Source organism: Postia placenta (assembly GCF_002117355.1).
Source record: "Postia placenta MAD-698-R-SB12 unplaced genomic scaffold POSPLAscaffold_5, whole genome shotgun sequence".
In the NCBI taxonomy this organism is placed as follows: domain Eukaryota; kingdom Fungi; phylum Basidiomycota; class Agaricomycetes; order Polyporales; family Adustoporiaceae; genus Rhodonia; species Rhodonia placenta.
The window spans coordinates 1,856,951-1,876,996 of record NW_020169836.1 but is presented as its reverse complement, the minus strand read 5'-3'; the positions used below and the strand labels follow the sequence as shown (position 1 = coordinate 1,876,996).

General features: G+C 51.6%; 6 protein-coding genes across 6 annotated transcripts; 2 read left to right on the top strand and 4 right to left on the bottom strand.

The window, feature by feature from the left end:
* Positions 1-2,654: 2,654 nt before the first annotated feature.
* Positions 2,655-4,654, bottom strand: POSPLADRAFT_1138734 (hypothetical protein; the record flags this gene model as incomplete). The annotated part of the gene is made up of 11 exons (XM_024484942.1): positions 2,655-2,771; positions 2,825-2,910; positions 2,992-3,061; positions 3,127-3,142; positions 3,176-3,329; positions 3,398-3,450; positions 3,503-3,555; positions 3,670-3,873; positions 3,934-4,179; positions 4,244-4,542; positions 4,600-4,654. 11 exons carry the CDS (start codon positions 4,652-4,654, stop codon positions 2,655-2,657), a joined length of 1,353 nt encoding a protein of 450 aa, XP_024340435.1.
* Positions 4,655-5,924: 1,270 nt separating this feature from the next.
* On the top strand, positions 5,925-6,575 carry POSPLADRAFT_1055703 (hypothetical protein; the record flags this gene model as incomplete). The annotated part of the gene is made up of 1 exon (XM_024480675.1): positions 5,925-6,575. The coding sequence occupies one exon, from the start codon at positions 5,925-5,927 to the stop codon at positions 6,573-6,575; it is 651 nt and encodes a 216-aa protein (XP_024340434.1).
* Positions 6,576-9,826: 3,251 nt separating this feature from the next.
* POSPLADRAFT_1055702 (hypothetical protein) lies at positions 9,827-12,378 on the bottom strand (the record flags this gene model as incomplete). The annotated part of the gene is made up of 9 exons (XM_024480674.1): positions 9,827-9,841; positions 9,901-10,548; positions 10,602-10,714; positions 10,769-10,838; positions 10,904-11,070; positions 11,145-11,197; positions 11,250-11,596; positions 12,106-12,266; positions 12,324-12,378. The coding sequence occupies 9 exons, from the start codon at positions 12,376-12,378 to the stop codon at positions 9,827-9,829; spliced, it is 1,629 nt and encodes a 542-aa protein (XP_024340433.1).
* Positions 12,379-13,580: 1,202 nt separating this feature from the next.
* On the top strand, positions 13,581-16,441 carry POSPLADRAFT_1055701 (hypothetical protein; the record flags this gene model as incomplete). The annotated part of the gene is made up of 8 exons (XM_024480673.1): positions 13,581-14,492; positions 14,546-14,621; positions 14,677-14,765; positions 14,816-15,337; positions 15,391-15,466; positions 15,521-15,612; positions 15,664-16,352; positions 16,423-16,441. 8 exons carry the CDS (start codon positions 13,581-13,583, stop codon positions 16,439-16,441), a joined length of 2,475 nt encoding a protein of 824 aa, XP_024340432.1.
* Positions 16,442-17,731: 1,290 nt separating this feature from the next.
* Positions 17,732-18,633, bottom strand: POSPLADRAFT_1039606 (hypothetical protein). Its single transcript, XM_024477570.1, has 3 exons — positions 18,023-18,633; positions 17,935-17,966; positions 17,732-17,883 (listed from the first exon to the last, which is right to left on the bottom strand). The coding sequence occupies exons 1-2, from the start codon at positions 18,196-18,198 to the stop codon at positions 17,945-17,947; spliced, it is 198 nt and encodes a 65-aa protein (XP_024340430.1). The 5' UTR covers positions 18,199-18,633; the 3' UTR covers positions 17,732-17,883; positions 17,935-17,944.
* On the bottom strand, positions 18,291-18,464 carry POSPLADRAFT_1140396 (hypothetical protein; the record flags this gene model as incomplete). The annotated part of the gene is made up of 1 exon (XM_024485166.1): positions 18,291-18,464. A coding segment is annotated over one exon (174 nt), but the record flags the coding sequence as incomplete, so codon positions are not given.
* Positions 18,634-20,046: the final 1,413 nt, after the last annotated feature.

The following is a 20,046-nucleotide window of genomic DNA, read 5'->3' as shown; positions in this document are numbered from 1 at the left end:
ATTATGGATAATTTCAGTCACAGGAGATGGCGTGTGAGTTTGAGATAGCGGATGGATCTCGTGAATCCCGGTTCACGGTTAGTGCGTTGACTTCCGACAGCCTTGTCAAAACTTTGGGCGTGAAAGGAGCCAAGCTCAGGTCAAGTATCCGTTCTGCGCGTCTCCGAGAACAGCAAAGCATGAAAAACTACCCCGCCTGTTTCAGGAACACAGGTCGTGTCACCTCCCTGACATATAACGACTGCTTGTGGGGAAATGCATCGAGCATACGAGGTCGTGTTCTCCTTGGTGTACGTCAGAAGCTAGGCCTGTGAAACTCAGCCCGTACATTTATCAACCTGTGAATGCTGGTCTCTCATACGGCATGTCGGTACATTGAGCAAACGGACTGACCTTGGGATCTTCGGTGTGCACGGATGAGGCAGAGTCTAATTGTTTATGGTTTCTGGTGCCTAGTACTCGCCAGCAGGTGTCGGTGGATGGCGAGTCGCCAGTGGCTGACCTTCATTCCTAGCATATATTTCCCCTCCGATACACATATCCTTCGGAATGATCACTGCGGTTTACATTATAATCCCAGTCGCAGCAGTGCCGTATAACTGCAATGCGTTGCGTGTTGTTTAAACAACACCCAACGCTCCTGACCAGTCTGACCCTTCTCTTGAACATCAGCCTTTGTATCAGTGGCTTGCATAGGACAAGTGTCAAACAAGGTATCGAGGTGCTATAGCTCAACTCAGCTGCGACACAGATTGTGCCATTTTAATCTCTAAGACGCCTCGACCTAGTGGAGCAAGGTTGAACAGTAGTATCTGACGCAATTAACAGGATACGCGCATCGTGTATGAGATGAAGCACCACATGCACACGATAGAAAATACGATCAGTCCATCCTTAGTGCCGTGGTTGATAAGAGCACTAGGTACCAGGCCATTGGATATGCCAGCATCCTGTTGCAAGGACTGCTGATGTCCTCTACGAGTTCGGGTTCAAGGTTGCAGGCCCTGCTGCTGCTGTCATTCGCGATGCAACAGAGTCCATTTTCTGGGCGCACATCAAACATACTTACGCTGCCAGGCTTGAATAGAAACCACAGTCGAGGGCCGTAGATTCTCTCTAGGGGCGACATGGTTTGTTCGAGGGCCCGTCCTTTGGGCTAAGACGGGACCCGAAGAACCGATATTTTTATGCCAATGTAAGCAGACAATTTGAGATGGGACTGGCATATACCGACACCCGGTACACGCCAGCCGTCGTCCGACTGCTCTCTATGACGCGCAAACAAATGTAGGTTGCACAAGCTGTCGCACTGGTCGGTACATATTTGTAGAATTGAAACTGCCATCTTCAGGCCCAGATCCACGAGGACCACAGCACACAGCACACGCTTGGGGCGAGAATGCGTCACAGACGACCAAAGCAGCACTGTTGCACAATTGCATTTTCGCTGCCCACTGCCGATCACCACGTACCTCCGGGAAGCGAGCGCTGTTCGCCAGTAAAGGCTGGGAGTTATGCTGTAATTACTCACCCACATGTACAATGATGGCTATCGATGTGGTGCCGGTGTGAGGGTCCCATGCTCCCTGAGTGTCCCCTTGCATTCAAGTCAAGCATGCACAGAAAAAATGACGAAGCAGGAGAAACCTGACAGCGAGAACACGCATGTGGAGTGCAACGTGTCGAATCTTACGGAGACCAACTTGGCAGGTGTTCGAGTGCGGTGTACGACGTTTATCTGCGGCAAACGCAGCGAGACAGACGAAAGAGTGCCAAAGTGTCAAGCGTCATATCAACTACGTCCGTTCCTGCTTCCAATTGGTCGATCGCATCGATCGCACCTTGCTCTAGGCGCCCGTCTTGAGCGAGGCCTCTGACAACTGATGCATCCTTGCTCAAACACTCATCCACCGTATGGTATGATTAGTCTATGTACGCAATAACTTCAACGCATGAGAGAAATCTACGAATGTTTCTGCGACCGATCGTGACCTTTCCGGACGATCCTGTTATGAGGCAGTGCGCTTCTCCGTGTTACTTTCTCGCATCTCACTAACGCTTGTTGCAGACAGATCTACCAATCTCCGGAAGAGCTGGAAGCTTTTTCGCTGGAGTTCGGACAGTTATGTTCAAGTAAAGGTTGTGTGTCCCTGATACTGTAGATCTATGGCTGCTGTTGCTGCAGCATCTCGGATCATCTGCCGGAGAGTAATTACTGCCTTTTATCGCTCGCCGTAGTCGCCGTAAACAACGTCGTGTAGACTTCAAATGGAGAGAATATATGGATAACTGTGGAATGGTATACTGCATTATGAGACATTGGTAGTTAATCATGGTGTATTCCCCATATCTAAATTGGCCATAGAGCCACATAGATCCTGATAATCACCCTCTCACCCAGCATCCACCGAATAATGTGTATTGACATCGTTAATGAACGAAATTTGGCTGACGCGTTGTTCGAGTGCGACACTTGCCGCTTGCAGGCGGCATGTGTCGTGTCCATTCATTGATTGAAGGGTACGTTTCGACTTTGTGCTGCTTGTAGAAGATGTCTAAAGCTGTTTCAAAGACGTCTGGTCCGGCACCCTTCCATAGTGATAAGCCGGCGTTGTATATAACGAACTGTGGAGGAACGCAGGGTTCCACCCAGCCTAAGGTCTTGAATTCGCAAAGGCAGTATTCTTCTCTGTATCGGGAAGGTCGCTATGGGCAACGACACAGTATTCGTAGACGGGGCCATCGCACACCTCAAATGGTTCGTCCAGCGACTAGACAACACTGTGAGCAAGATGCTGTATCTGGGCCTTGTCTTTGTACTCACCATGCCTACATCGATGGGGACAATAGATTGTTCGAGATGATTGTCGATAACTTGAGGTTCAGGCACGAACATGAGATGTCCTTTGTCTCACAAGCAGTGCATATCGACTCTCACTATGTGGGGTTTGGATCAGGGCTACGTCGACCGACCAGGACATATACACTCACATAAGAAGATATGGAATGGGGAGTCAACGTCGAATTCATTAAGGCCCCACCACACCGCCACTTCCGCACACTACATGCATGAGAGCATCCAAGCCATGGTCACACGGGGATCATTAAGAAGTATTGATGACTTACCGTATCGTTGTCGGTTCTTCACGGGACAACGTGACACCCTTGGACTGACTTGTCATCCTGAAGACTCAACAGGCACCGTGACCCAGTAGGCGCCAAATGGGCGGCATACAACTTGAGATTGCTACCGCATGATTCGCCTTCGGGCTTGTCTGCCTTCGACTTGAAGTGTTTGTCCATTTCAAATCCTCCCGGACCCATAAGAGCTGTTGCGCCACACGAGGAAGTTGAGGTAAGTCCATGCCACATGGGAAGGCAAAGCATAACATCGCACCTTTGGGGTGCTTTGGCGTCATTGCTTTGCCTGTAGGAGCCGTTAAAGGAAGACTACGAGCCCAATGAGTGATCGCGTTGCCACGGCTCGAACGTGCTCACTGACCTAGATGCTTCCTCTGCCGCCTGTTTCTTTTCCTCCTTCATGATCAACTCTGCCTCCCCGAGTGGTGGCGCAGTCCACACGTCAGACAAGGTCAAGATATCATCCACGAAGTTGGATGCGTCGACTTAGAGCTCAATTCTCTTGCAGAACGCCGTCAGCGCCTCCACCCATAGTCCTTTGTTCTCCTTGAGCTTCATGGCCACGTTCAGGACCATGAAATGCGGCTTCGCATGGGATCGGATGGTCCCAACCTTGTCGAATCCGTAGGTGAACTCTTCGCGGATCGGACAGTTGCCAGGGGGACGTGCACCGGCCACAAGGTCTGGGTGAGGGATCACACAGTAATTGTGGATCTTATTTTTGTCGATGACCTATACACATTGCGGCGACGACTCGCATCAGTCGTAGATTATCAGGCTGCAGCGACTCACCTCCAAAATGTTGTGTCTTTCACCATCCTTGTACTTGTCCATATATCCGTTCACCACGTCGGGCATCGGAGCGATAAGAATGTCTCCGCGATCCCACAATATATGCAGGTCTCCACGAACTGTATGCAAGTAAGCCCACGCGTATCGGCATGCCTCCTGGAAAGAAGACGCACGGAAAGCCTGATTGTGGCGTGAGTCCACACTGAGCTCTTCTTTGAAGCCCCACCACCACTCCAGATGCGTGAGCTATGTATATGTATATGTAGACCGTCAGAGACATCGCATGCGCGCAGGAGCGACTTCAACTTACCACATCCGGCTTTGTGGCGCATGACAATACGTGACGATATTGAACGGACCCGTCATTGAGCCCTGATACAATGCAGGTACCTCTGTTCTGAGGATTCCAGAACGCTCGCTGTCGTGCACCCGCCATAATGCGGACCTTGCGTCTCACTTTCCGATGTGGAGTCTCATTCACCGGCGTGTCTTCCCGCCACGGAGTATACTCGTCTTCGTCGTCTGACACAGATATCTGCCATTTGACATGCTCGGACTCATGCTCGGGCTCTGGCACAGAGCTAGCGACACTAGACTTGTCGTAAGAAACTGTGGCCGGGCCACCATCAGCGCGAAGCGGTTATCGGTAGCGGCGAGGACCCATACCTTTCTTCGAATCTTTCAGTCTACCGGGTTGCCGCACTTTGAGGCTGTCGAACATGGCTAGGAAATTTGCGGAGATGAAGTGGAGGTTGGAGGTGAGAGTGAAGAAAGAGACAGAGTGAGTGAGTGGCTCAAAGCGGCTTTTGCTGAGTTTATATAATCTTGCAAAGCGCGTGACGACAAGCCAGACAATCCATCATACCCCAATTTGGATGTTGTGGCCATCGTTGACGCGGTTCAGTGGCTGGCAACCTCCGATACATCACCTAATCTGCCTGGTCTGTGCGGGGCGAATCCTTGAGTTGTGGTAGCGAACACACCGTTCGAGCCGTGGAAACCATGTCCCGCTGACCAAAGAGACACACGACGCAGTCAGTCTGCAGCAGACTCGATGGAGCTCACCTAGGTTCATTTTAACGACCTCGCTGGCGCGAAGCGTAGTCTGGTAAACGTCTATGTATGTCCGCCTAAGAAACCATGTTCTCGCCGCAGAATTTTAAACCGGGTGACAGTGAATGGAACTACTCAGCGAGGAGTAGATCACGACATTGACGACAAAGCTATTATTATTTGCTCATTCAGACATTCTAAGGAATTAGTATTGACACGGCATGCTGCCTGTATATTTCCGAGGCTGCAAGCATCTCTGATACACACTTAAGCGTGTAGAAAGCTGCAGGCGATGCTGAACAGACCCAGATGAATTCTGATGACGAGCACGGGAGTTCAAAATACGAATATTCTCACACCGTAAAGGCTTTGACATGTCAACATACTGCACATAGGAGGTTCTGCAAAGGATATCGAGGAATATAGGATCCTGGGAAACAATAATTGCAGCACTTTGCGTCACTCCAGTCGAGGTAACTGTGTCCGTGGGGAGGCCTTTCTGCTTCAACAGATCAGAAGACTGAAAAACAAACGCAGTTGCCTGCGAGTGATAAGGAGATACATCTACGAAGGAATGCTATGTAAGCGTTCCCGAAGTACAAATCAGATCGCAGGATTGAAACCAACTGAACCTGACCTGCACGCCGACTGCGCGATCTCACACAGGGGACTTCAAACAATATGAACGCAAGCATGATGCCCGCCTACGAATAAGCCTAAACGCACTGAGGATTAATTGACTGAACACTGAATTGACTACACCAGTCAAGACTTGATTGGTCTCGGGGATCCCCGAGAGTAGCGCTGACTAAGCACCCGCTAAGGGCTTTGGTGGCGCACAGTGGTGGCGCCACACCGTCGTGATGTCGTCACTACCTCGCTGTATACGCGATGTAGTCGACGCATAAATGAATGACCTTAACATCCTTATTCCGGACATGTCCCCTACGTGGGCTTCTGAACACCTCCTACGCGAAAGTACACCTACGCTTTTGGACGACACTGGCAGCTCCTTTTCACGCGAAAGCTCTCCACCCGCTACATCTATCTCCGCACTCAGCCGTGCACCATCTATATATCTTGGTGACGACTCCAAGCATATCTCCATCGGCGACCGCACGAGAGTCGGGGGTGTTGAGCCAGATGCGGTGGACCCGTCGCTAGAACATGTCTCCCGACCATTGAAATGGAAGCGATGTGCGGACATAAGCACTGATGACGTCCGCGCAAAGAGAGCGCGGACGTCTGGCACTTCGAGCGACGAAAGCATAGCTGACGACAGCGCCTCATTGGGTCTTGGGCATATACTCGTCCGTGAGTGTACGAGTATCAGGGTTGCCGAACTAGACGACGTTCACGCGTTCTCCCCCCATATTGACCTTCACGCGCCGCTTGCGGCCATCGCTCGCCCCCCAAAGCGAAGACGATGCGCAAACACGTCGCGCGACGAGGTCCGTGCTACAAGAAGGCGATTGTCTGACAGTCCGAGCAATGTGTCGAAGATCAAGGATAGCGTTCCTTTCGGACCTCACCCGAAGTGCATGATCACCAGCTGCGTATCTGCTGATGTAGAGGGGTGCTATATCTAGCCTCTAGACATGCCTCAACGATTAGTGAGTAGGTATGACTGTTACTTTAGCTTTTGTGACTGACAAGGTGAATCGGAAGACTACATTACTTGCAACATGCGTACTAACTACAACGCCCTCCGTTGTCACATACCTGCGAATATCATATTTCGTGAGTGTTTCGCACCGTTCTCTCCGTCATTTGCCGCCTCACAGTACCGCGCAGTTCGACGCGACCTCTGAGAACTCTGCGATACAAACCGCTTGTTGATGATACCCCATCCCGATCATTTGAAGATGCTTGATTATGGCATTGCATTTTTCTATGTACTTCTGGCCAATCACTATGCTTGTGGTGGCACAGATATACAAATATTGCGTCATCGCAGAGGACGAGCACCTTCCAGACTCATGCATGACTATGGGTCACCCCACCACACCTTCCGTCATGACGGCTCCTTGCTCGTATCGCTCGCTCGGATGGCACGAGCTGAAAGCCAATATCCGTCTGATGATATTACGAGCTGATCAGAAATTGAGCAATTCACCTTCTCTGACCCTCAGTCCGCAACCACCAGCGGCACCCTCTCGCTTTTAGGCAGAATTGTAATCACTTTCTCTGTTGTAATGACCAGACATGATGGCTGATATCACTTTGCAGAAACAGTGGCCAGTGTAGCTCAACCTTCGATGCGAAGTATTTCATAAACGACAGGCGATGTTTTCGAGAATGCCTATGGTGGAGTACACGGCTTCATGTATGATGTACCCATCAAGTATATGCTCTTTCATGGGCATCCGATACTTCATCTCACAGCATGTGGTTTAGGTATCGCAGCAACAAATCCTGTGCTTCATGTGCAGTCAGATAAATCCGTCAATGACTCTCGGCCATGCGCGTGATTCACCTCATCTTGTTGACTGCCTCAGGTACCTTCTCGTGTCATCGTTAGCGATTGCATCTGCATTTCAGTCGTAGGGAGATATTAGGTAAAAGGTGCATCTGCCTGTTAGCACACGCGTCTCCTGATTTAGTTCCACGGCTAGATCGGGATGTGCTACGAGAATGGGAACAGCACAACCCTGCGTGGTAGCTCATTCGAGCTGTGACGTTGCGCTTATATACACCCGCTCTTGGAAGATTGCGGCTGAGTGCGCAGCTTCTGGTCGAGCTTGAAGTTTGTCCTCGCCACTGGCGTGAAGACTGTCCCATACGAGGGCAATCCTGCGAGGATTCCTTGACCACAGCCTACAAACCGCGGATCCTATCTTCAAGACTGTCACCTCCATCGTTCCAGCATCATCTCAGTCGGAAAGCCAGATCTTTCTTGTGACCTCGAGGGTTTGATTGATGTTCTAGTCCATCAGTGATCAGTCTATTGACGAACTGCACGCCCGAGTACACAGATATTCTGGCACCGTCGCGGAGAGACATAAGACCACCTCAAAGTCGCCTAAACAAACCACGCACCCCTGCACGACCAGGTGATCGCTTTATACCATCTGGTTCCTCTCTGGACGGGTTGAATGAGTGCATCGCCTCGCACTCTAAATAACCCACGTATTGTGCCCCCGAATGACTCAAGAGCAATCCAAGCTTAACGACCGCGCGGTCCATATGCTGAGATTGCCGCCTCGACCCTACCAAAGAGGATGGACATGACGCGCACCGAAGCCTAATATTAAACCGCCCAGTATGTGGCCCGGCTTGCTTAGTTCACGCTCCCTAATATCTTGTGGAGTTCCCCGAACTGTCTGAGTGTGAGCTGTACTATACATGAGAAAAGTACCTATTCGGGTTCTTTTCAGCACCAGTGCGACGCGCTCGCCTCTCGTACCGTGCTCAGAACCCGATCTCCTTAGTTGTTATCCTTAGACCTCGCGCCGCCATTAAGCCCTCGCTCGGCGGTGCACGCATGCCGGTTCTTCCTAATGTCTCGAACGCGATGTCTCGAACCTAGCGAATGTATCAGCAGCCGGACTGACTGCACCCGCGTGTCTTTGCAAACCCACATGGACAGAATTTTCGGTACAAAAATACAGGTCCTGGAGCAGAGCGGCTCTGCTGCGACAGAGCATGAAGTCTCAGCCTATCCGTTCATCGCACACAGATGGTGGTCACGATGTAAAATGTTCAATCAGTACTCGGTCGTCTGATATGTAGTCTATAAGTCTCCACTTGAGGGCCTACTGGGATTATGAGCATACCCAGAATGGGACGTGCGCTGCGATAAGGTCGAACCAACTCGTCCGACGGATCATGGATTGCGCTACCTTTCAAGGTACTGTGACAAACGAGCCGGCGATTGTGAGTCGCTCCCACGGGTAGCATCTGCCATCATCGAGAGTCAAGACACGCGCCGTTCGTCGAGTGTTGAGGGCAAATCGACTATACCTGTACCTGGCCCATCGTCTGCAGAACAACTCGTACCAATGGCTCGCAGCGTGCGGGGTAGGACAAGATTAGACGTCAAACGACGAGGAGGGCTTACAATGAGGCTGAGCATGAGTACCATGGCAAGTACGCGATTGTGACGCCGGTAAACGGTTTACTTCATATTCACGCGTCGACGAGGACGCATAGCCGATCAGTGGTGGATTGGTGCAAAGAAATGCCCCTCAAAACTGGCAGTGTCACAGAACAACGCAAGGAAGCATAAACGTGGCAGTCGGATAACATATACAGGGTCAGACTATCCTGGAGTCAGCCATGGCTATCTGTAGGGAAAAGTGCTGACCAATGCCAGCACTAGGCCCGTCAACTAATTCCCAGAGGACGAGAACAACGTTGCCCATATCATCCACTGCGATCCTGAACATAATGAGCTCCTATGCTCTGAGTCTGGCGGGGTATTGTTAATATCTGAATGAGCACGGGTTGTGTGCCGCGATACCGCTCATGGAGCGCATGACAACGATAAATGATGTTGCCTCGAAGGCCAAGAGGTACATGACATGATTTATTGTTAGCGGAACAAGATTTGAATTCTACCAGCGTCAAATAAGCAAACGACTGCTTGCGTACTGCCACGACCGGGGGTGTTCCAAATAACGCAACAACTCTCTCATGTGTTTTCACGAGCAGCGATGTGATAAGTTACCTCTCTGACATAAAGAAGGAAAAATGCATGGATAACTGTACGATGGGATACTAAATAATGGAGCATAGATGGTTAGCAGGAGCAAGGCATATTTCTCGTGTCCGGACTGGCCATAAGGCCACATAAATCCTGATGATCACCCTACACCCAGCATTGACTGATAACACGCGATCATCTTGAATCCAGCTAGGATCGCATCCGTTGTGAGTTATGATATGAGTATTAATGAAGTATAGCCGACGCACCAATCGAGACAGCGAGTCCAACCAAAAAGCTTCTTCGGCAGCGGGATCCCAGCTGAAGACTTCTTCGGTAGTAGAATCCGTCCAACAGGCTTCTTCGGTATCGGAATCCATCCAAAAGGCTGCTTCGGTAGCGGGATCCCAGCTGAAGGCTACTTTGGTAGCGGAATCCGTCCGACAGGCTTCTTCGGCAGCGGGGTCCATGCTGAAGACTTCTTCGGTAGCGGAATCCGTCCAACAGGCTTCTTCGGTGTCTGAGTCCATAAAAAAGGCTGCTTCGGTGGCGGAATTCATGCTGACGGCTTCTTCGGTGGTGGAATCCATGCTGCCGTCGTGCAGCATGCCTTCTGTCAATTGAGAGTAGATGTCTTTGATATCAGTGAGTACGTTGATCGCTTCATATTCGACTTTGTGCTCCTTGTAGAAGGCGTCTAGAGCTACTTCGAAGTCACCTGGCCCGCCACCCTTCGATAGCGCCAGACCGACATTGTATAAGATGAAATGAGGAGGAACGCGGGAAAACATCCAGCCCACGGTGTCGAGGGCCCTCGGAAAATTACTTTCTGCTTCTGAGCGGGGAAGGTCGCGATGGGCGACAACGCAGTATTTGTAAAGGGGACCATTGCACACTCTAAATGGTTCGTCCAGTGGCTGGATAGCACCGTGAGCAAGATACCATTTCTAGGTGCTGTCCATGCACTTACCACGCCTACATTGATGGGAGAAATGTATTGTTTCATGTAATCACCAATGATTTGAGGCTCAGGCACGAATATGATTTGCCCTTTGTCCCACAAGGAGTGAAGATCGGCCCTTACTATGTGGGGTCTGAGCCGGGGCTATGTCGAGCGATTAGGATATATACACTCACGCAAGAAGAGGTTGAAAGGTGTGTCGATGTCGAAATCTGTAAGCCCCCACCATGCCGCCAGCCGCTCACGCTATATACACGGGCGCACCCCAGTCAGGGTCGCGCGAATGCCACCGCGGACTATTGGTGACTTACCAATTTTTTGTCGGTTCTTCGCGGAATAACGTGACATCCCTGAATCGACTTGTCGTCTTGGTGGGTCAACAAGCACCGTGGTCCAGTAGGTGCCAATTGGGCGACTTTCGACTTGAGGGTGCTAACGTACGGTTCACCGTTGGACCTGCGGGCCTCCGGTTTGCGGTCTTTGTCATGTACAAGACCCATAGATGTTCAAGTGAGTCCGTGACACATAACAAGGCAATGCATAACGACGTACCCTTCGACCGTTCAGGCGTCCTTTGTACGCCTGTCCGAAAGTTCATAGGAAGCCTACGAACGAGATAAGTGGTTGCGTTGCCACGGATCAAGTGTGTTAACTGACATATGTTCCTGTTTCCTCCTCAACTGTGCCTCCCCCGGTGGTGGCGCAGTCCACAACGCGTTCAATCTCAAGAATTTCTCTACAACGCGGGATGCGTCGACTTTGAGGTGAACTCTTTCGTAGAACTCCTGCAGACTCTTCACCCACAGCTCCTTGTTCTCCATGATCTTCATGGCGGCATTCACGATCATGAAGTGTGGCCGCGCGTTGGACGGCACAAATTTGAGCTTGTGAAACGCGTTGGTGAACCCTTGGCGGATTGCACGCTTTGCTCTAGAACGTGCACCACCTGAGAGGCGAGGGTGGGGGATCACACAGTACCAGTGGATCTTTTTCTTGCCGATGACCTATACGCATCGTGGCGACGATTCGCATCAGTCGTAAACGAATAGCTTGCGGCGACCCACCTCCAAAATGTCGTGTCTTTCACCATCCTTGTATTTTTCCACATATGCGTCCACCACGTCGGGCATCGGAGCAATAAGAATGTCTCCGCGGTCCCACAATACATGGAGGTCGCCACGAACTGTATGCAAGTAAGCCCTCGCGTATCGACATGCCTCCGAGAACGAAGACGCACGGAAAGCCATATTGCGGCTAGAATCTACATTGAGGCCTTATTTTTTGATGCCCCACCACCACTCCAGAGAGGTGAGCTATGCATGCGCGTATGTAGACCGTCAGATGCGCCACCTCCGCACAGGATTACGATACGCGCGTCTGTGGCGCGTGGCAAGACATGGCACTGTTGCACTGACTTGTCCTTCAAGCCTGATATAATACAGGCACCTCCGTTCCGAGACGCCTTGACCGCTCGCTGCCGTGCACCGTTTGTAATGCCGTACTTGCGACTCACTCTCCGTTTTGGAGTCTTCGGAGTGTCATTGACCGGCGTGCCTTCCCTAGACGGCCTATAATCGCTTCCGTCGTCTGATATTTCCCTTTTCCGTTTCCCATACGCAGGCTTGGGTTCGGACTCGGGCTGGGAGCCACTGACGCTGCACTCGTCGTAATCAACTGTGGCCGGGCCACAGTCAGGGCAAAGCGGTCAACGGTAGCGACGAGGAGCCGTACCTGGATCCAAGTCTTTGAGTCTATCAGAACGTCTCAATTCCAAGCTGTCAGCCATGGCTAGGGGATTTTCGGAGATGAGGTGAGGGGTGAAGGTGAAGGTGAAGGAAGAGACTGCGAGAGTGTGTGGCTCGAGCGGCTTTTGCTGAGTTCATATTATGTTGCAAAGCGCGTGACCACAGGCCACAGAGGCCATTGTATTCCAATTTGGATATTGCGGCCATCGTCGACGCGGGTTGGTGACTGGAAAGCTCAGGCATATTACCTAATCTATATGGTCTGTTCGAGGTGTGTTCTGGAGTTGTGATATCAGATGCACCATCTGAGGCGCGGGAACCGTGCCCGGCTGACCGGAGAGACACACGATAAAGGTCGCATAAGGAAGCACGCTTGTCATTTGCTGAATCGGCATCGCACAGTCAGTCTGCGGAAGACTCGACGAAAAGGAACGAAACTCACCTAGGACATGTTGAACGACCTCACTGGCGCGAAGCATTTCCAGGTGAGACGTTTGTGTCTGTCCGCCTCCAAAACCCATGTTCTCACCGCAAAATCATAAAATGGGTGATAGGGAAGAGTATAGTATGATATTGACGAGAAAGCTACAACTATTGACTCATTGACACATTCAACAAGAAGCTGGAATTGACACCGCACGTCGCCCGTGTCTGCCAGAGGCTACGAACATTTCCTACGTATACTCAAGGATGTAAAATGATTATCTGTGTCATGGATTGCGTCCCTCATTGGACAGAGTCAGACGAATGCTGACGATGAGCACGGAAGGTCAGGTACGAATGTCCTCACACGTACTGTCCACAAGGGTTTCTATGCAAGGTGTTGAGGGATACTCCCTATCAAAGGACGGAACGTGTTCCGTGAGAAGCAAGGGGTTACATCTAAGCAGAAGTAGAATGTGAGCATCTCTGAAGTACGAAACAGATTGCAAAGTCAAAATAAACTGACCCGGACTCCGACTACGATCTCACACAGAGGGCTTGCGACGTAGTCCACGAAAACATTCAGAGTGCTGAGTTTGTGTATCACAAGGCGCAGACGGACATCTACGACAGCGTACAAACGCACTGAGAATTGATTGACTGTACACTCAATCGACTACACCAGTCAAGACTTCATTGGTTTCGGGGAACTCCGAGAGTAGCGCTGACTAAGCTCCCGCTAAGGGCACTGGTGGCGCACGCTGTTCGCGCTACACCATGGTCACTACCTCGCTGAACTCGCGATACAGTCGACAAAAAAATGAATGGTCTTTACATCCTTATTCCTGACACGTCCCATACGCTCGCTGCTGAGCACCCCCCACGCGACATGAGTACTCCCGCGCTTTCGGACGACACTGGCAGCTCCTCTTCACGCGAAAGCTCTCGACCCGCTACACCCACTTCTGGAGTCAGTCGTGCACCATCTATCTCCTTTGATGACTATTCTAAGCATACACCCTCTGGCGAAGGCACGGACATCAGGATTGTCGAAGCAGACGCGGACTCCTCGCCACTAGAAGACATCACCCGTCCGCTGAAACGGAGACGGTCGGCGGACACAAGGGCTGATGAAGTCCGCGCAGAGAGAGCGCTGCTGCCTGATATTTGGAGCGATGCAATCATGGTCGATGATGGCGGGTTCTTCGGTCTTTGCCATACACCCATCAGCGATTGCACGAGTGTCGGGGACGTCGAGCCCGACGCATTGCACCCGTCATCAGAATACGTCTCCCGTCCACTGAAACGGAAGCGAAGTGCGGACACAAGCACCTATGACGTTCGCGCAAAGAGGGCGCGGACGTCTGGCACCTCGAACGACGCAACCAAGGCCGAGGACCGCGCTTGTTTCGGTCTTGGGCATATGGCCATCCACGACTACACGAAGATCAGGGTCGTCGAACCGGACGCGGATCCCCCGGTCTCCCCCGGTATTGACATACACGTTCCACTTGACGCTATCGCTCGCCCGCCGAAGCGAAAACGGTTTGCAGACACGACGGTCGACGAAGTCTGTGTTAAGAGAAGGCGATTATCTGACAGTCCGAGCGACGCGTCGAAGCTCAATGACGGGATTCCTTTCGGACCTCACCCTAGATGCATGATCACGGGCTGCGTGTCCGCCGAGGTGGAGGCGTGCTATATCCTGCCTCCCGCCACGCCCCAACCGTTGGTGAGTAGGGTGATTACTACCCTGACTTCGCAACTGACAAGGCAGCTTTGTAGAGCGACTGCACAACTCTCCGCGTGCCTACTGACTCTAATGCCGTCCATTGTAGCACGCCCGCAAACATCCTATTCCGTGCGTACTTGCTCACATCTGGCCTGTTTTACCTTGCCTTACCATCCGTATGCAGTTCGACGCGACCTCCGTATACTGTGGGAAGTGAATCGCCTGCTGATGATACCCCATCCAGATCATATAGACCACCCTGATACCCGCCCTGTATGTATGGTACGTCCTTTCAGATGGTCGCCGTGCTCACAGTCAAGTAGGTCTACACATACCACGTCATTACAGAGGATGAGCAGCCTCTAGATTCGGGGACCCCCCAGGATCATACCATTATACCTCTAGCTACGACCGCTGATTGCTCGTATCGCTCGCTGGGGTGGCACGAGCTGAGTGCTAATCTGCATCTGATGACCATTCGAGTGGGTCGTGAATTCATGAAGCGACCGCTCCGCTACGAGCATGTGTTCCGTATGGACGCTCTTGTGCATATACCCATCGTCCAGCTAGCCCAGCCAGATGCAGCCGAGCCGGTCTCCCCCCACATTGAACGAGAGTCGCCAGTTGAAGGCATACCCCGCCTGCCGAAGCGAAAACGGAACCCGGACACAGATAATCATGAAGTCCCCGCCAAGAGAATGCGCACGTCCGTCACTGGATGCAACGCGTCCAACATCAAGGACGCCGTTCTTTTCGGACCTCATCCAAGGTGCATGATCACCGGCTGTGTATCTGCTGATGTAGAGGGGTGCTATATCTGGCCTCTAGACATGCCTCAGCGATTGGTGAGTGTATGGCTGTAATTGTGGATTGTGTGACTGACAACGTGAATCGGAAGTTCGACACCTTGATAACCCGCATGCGTGGCAACTACAACACCCTGCGTTGTCATGCACCTGGGAATATCATATTCCGTGCGCAATTTCCACATTTGACCCGTCGTTTGTCGCCTCACATACTGTGCGTAGTTCGACGCGACCTCCGAGAGCTGTGGGAAACAAACCGTTTGTTGGTGATACCCCATCCTGTTCATTTGAAGAGTCTTAAAAAATATTGCACTGTATGTATGAATATGCCCTCTTGGCCAATCGTGGTGCTTACGGTGACGCAGGCGTACAAGTATTGCGTCATCGCAGAGGACGAGCACCCTCCAGACTCATGTGCGACCATGGGGAACCCCATCACGCCTGCCGTCATGGTGGCCCCTTGCTCATATCGGTCGCTCGGGTGGCATAAATTGAAAGCCGATCTCCGTCTGATGGTATTTCGAGCGGGACAGAAATTAAGCAAGCGACCATTCCACTACCAGCATATCTTGCGGGAGCTGCTGCCCCACCACGAAATCAATCATACATACAGCATAGTCTCCCGGTATTCGTTGTGGACGCTCCCCCTGAATTTGGAGAGAGTACCCTGCAGGCGGTTGTGGGCCACAGGAGAGCTCACACCCTTCCCTGATGGTTATTTCCGCAGCCCCAGGAAGCAATATTGCCCTCCCCTGTCGGACGATGACACTGTCCGCTTTCCTCGCCCGTTTCGGCCAATTGTATCAGGGATAAAGAAAAAGCGTTCTGGTGACACCAGGGTGGACGGTGAGGTCTACACCGCGGGAGAACATGCTCAATGGAGAGTCGACATTCGTCTGTGGCGTCAGGATTGCGATCAAGCTCGAGACGAGTGGACGATGGGACCGCCCGCGGAACCGGAGGACGCAAAGTTCCTCGCTTATCGACAGGAGAAAGCCGGCAATGTGCTGACTGCTACGCAAGAACCTTGGTTCGCGGAATGGCATTCTTCAAAGTACGCTCTCTTGTAGATCTGTAGGTGAAAGAATGACTGACGCCATCTTGCCCAAACCGAAATGTTCCAGATACGGTCCTGAGTCTTAACACCTGGCCACGGACCCCATCTTACCGCGTTTGGAAGTGCTCGCCAGGTCATGAATATCCAAAATGGTCTGTTGAACAATCGAACCTCATCGACCTGCCATCGTGACTGGAGCTTCTGTCATCACGTTGATTCACAGGCGGCAATGGACTGATATAGACACCCCCGATCCGCACGGATGTGCCAAATGTGCTGCCGCACCATGCGTGGCGATTGTCGACAAGGGGCGGGATGTACAGTTGTACTGAGGAGCATTGCGTTGCCCTGGTCCCCTCAATTTCAGTCGGGCTATCGGCTGTATCTCAGAGTTTCTTTCCGGCCGCCGCGGTAACTATATGCGTGGTCCTTGCGAGACGCCGAACAGGGTCTACCAGCCGCCGGTGCGTACTACTTTACCTCAATAAGAAAATCCGGTATGTTCAATGTGTTTCCCGTCTTGTTCCCTTCACTGATGTTTGACACACAGGTTCTGATCTTCCAAGTAACGATTCCCTCACAACATAGCTGAACGCGGTTTAGCCGCCAGACGTCAAGATTTGCTGAACCTGTCAAATCCGGGACTGCCTAGCACACTCAAGGAGAATGTGCCGTGCTGCATAACAATTGCTGCTAGCAGTATGACATACGACCCAAACGTGTGAGACAATATACCCGTATGCGTATCCGACCGCGTTTCGATCTCGGCGACTGACTCAAGGGCAGTTTAGGCCCTATGTAGACCAGCCCTTGGGCATCGACTCTTCGTATTGTAATCTGCCATCTGTGGAATATGGAAACTGCAAGCATGTACCACCGATGGCGATCGTTCCCGCAAATCGCCTTCTCCGACCCTCCATCCCGCAACTACCACCAGCAGACTCTAATCTTCGGACCAAATCGTAATGTTTCCTCTCTCGTTCTGATCAGGTATAGCAGCTGATACCACTTGGCAGAAGTCGTGGCCATTACAATCCAACCTTCTCTGCGCCTGTCAATCTGACGTCGGAGTAATGGTACGTTCTTTCATATGCGTTAATACTTCACCTCACACGAGGTTTAGGATCTATCGCTGCAATACCCAAACCACATTCTGTGCAGTCAGCACAATCCGTAGGTTTTTTTCTTAGCCATGTATGATTCGACTCATCCTGTTGACCGCCTCAGATACCTCCTCGTCTTATCGTTAGCAGTTGCATCTGCTCATCAGTCGTAGGATGCCGCAAAGATCGGGTGAGAGACGTATCTGATGGGTTGCACACGCGTTTCCTGACTCAGTTCCACGGCTAGATTGGAGTATGCTACGAGAATGGAAACAGCACAACCCCGCGCGGCAGCTCAGTCGAACTGTGGCGCTGCACTTATATACCCGCTTTTAGGCGACCACCACTGAGTGCGGGGATTTTAGTCGAACCTGTAGTTCATCCTCACCGCTGGCGTGGAAACTACTCCATACGAAGGCAGTGCTGTGAGTTGATTCCTTGACCACAGACTACAGACCGCTGATGCTGTCTGCAAGACTATCTCCTTCATTTGAGCGTCCTCTCAATCGTAAGTCCAGATATACATTATAACCTCGAGGTTTGATTTATCTCGTAGTCAGACAGGTAGACCCTCTTCGGACACAGTTCAGCGATGAATGGTTCCAGACACCATCAGTGATTGGTCTGTCGACGAACGGCGCGCCCGTGTACACAAGTATTCTGGCACTGTCGCGAAGAGACCTAGGACCGCCGCAAGGTCGAGGAAACCCGCACGTCTCTGCATGATCAGATGATTGCATTATACCCCATCGCTTCCTCGCTGGATCGGCTGAATGATGGCACTGTCGCGCTCTCGCTCGGCCTCGTACTCCAAATAGCTCACTCACTGAGCTCAGGAATGGCTCACGAGCAGTCCAAGTGAAACGACTTCGCGGTCCATGTGCTGAGATTTCCGCGTGGACCCCACCACGGAGGATTGGCGCGATTCGCACCCAGGACCGGTAGTACACCCGCCCAAGATGCGGTCCGGCTTGCTTGAGCTCACGTTTCCTAGCCTTCTGCAAAGTCCCTCAAACAGTTTGTATTCTAATATGAGTCTTTGAGCAGAGCGGCGTCAGATTATTTTGGAGTGCGTGCAAGGTGAACCTCAAGGTGGGCGAAGTCTGGGTGGCAACCGTCGAGTGGAATTTGTATAATACAATTGATTGTGAACAAACTACGTATCACCGGTCCCTTACCTTCCCTTCCTCCGGTTGGCGGGACCTTTCGACAATAACGAGCTGCAGCACCAAGTCCTACATACTACTATGGTTTACCAATGGATGGCCCTCCCCCCCCCACCCTCTTGATGGCCATGTAACACTTTGTCACATCAATGTGATGGTGCTGATCCAGAGGTCCGCTCGGCTCGCTGTCGCGACTTAGGGTCGAGTGACAGAGGAAACCTAGACTGAGGCGCTGGGGGTGTTTGACTGGGTCTTACCAAAGTGATGGCGAGCGAGGCTCAAACCTAAGGCTAGGGACAAGAATGTATTAGTTAGTAAGTAAAGGAAGTAAGTACAGGGAAGCTTACTGACCTAGGGACAAGAGGTCGAAACTGAGGTCCCTAGGGCAGCAGAGGCCGGGTTATATACAGGGGAAGTTTAGGGGAGGCTGTGCGCATTGGTCCGTGCGCAGCTGGTCCATGCGCAGCATGCTGACGCGGCCCTGGGGGCCGGTGAGTCAGAGAGGCTGTGTCAGCGGAGCCCGAGCTGTGCCGTGCACTGCCGCCCCATCTAATCTAATCGTACAGTAGATAGCGATGCGTCCATATCAGGCATGTAGTACAGAGGTCGTGGGTTCGAGCCCACGAAAAGGAAAAATTAAAAAATGGCTAGACGCCATACCAACTCGTGACACTCGCAGGGCCAGGGCCTGAACTTTTGCTCAGTGGTGTGTGGCTCCACAGTGATCAACAGGTCAATTTTGTAACTCCGCTTGCATCTGTCATGGCCATCATGCTCTCGGACATGACATCACCATCAAATCCCTTGAAAGAAGGAACTTCTCAATGACTCATCTGTTCGCTCTCATTCAAGTTGGAGGTGAAAGCAGGCATATGAAAACATAGGTGTCCATATAATTTTGAGGGCAGAGGAGTGCCTGGTTGTTGCGTCATCACAAACCTGGCCATCCAAAGGGGGGGGGTAATGAAACATTTGTCTTTCCGTTCTATTCCTTGTACTACTAGCGCCCATACTGGCGCCTGTCTTAGCGCTCACCCGCAGGTTGAACATTATGTAGCTTACATAATGGGGTCCGTGCGCACTTCGTGCCTGGTATCGTACCACTACGTTTCTTTCTTCACTAACACGACCACATAGACACAATGGTCCGTGCGCAGTCGGTACTTGTATAAGTAGTTGTACCATTAGTCGGTCGAACCCTAAGTTCGACCTGGTTATTCATTCAAGTCTCTGCTCCTCCTCGCTTGGGGTAGTGGTCATTCTCGACTTCCTCGCTCGATCTTCAGGACGACGCACTGTCCATAAGTCCTCGCTCGTTGTCTACGAGTCAGGCATCAATATAGGAGTATAGACCGTTGTATCAAAAGGTCGAACTTTCTAAGCTACGTTCCTAGTTTCACCTAGTCGAACAACTCATCCACC

Excerpts from the sequence above, each read along its gene's own strand:
- POSPLADRAFT_1039606 (XM_024477570.1), bottom strand. The coding sequence starts at position 18,198 with ATGCAATCATCTGATCATGCAGAGACGTGCGGGTTTCCTCGACCTTGC. Across the intron at positions 17,967-18,022 it reads TGTGTCCGAAGAGGGTCTAC|GATTGAGAGGACGCTCAAAT; the intron begins CTGTCTGACTAC and ends ATCTGGACTTAC.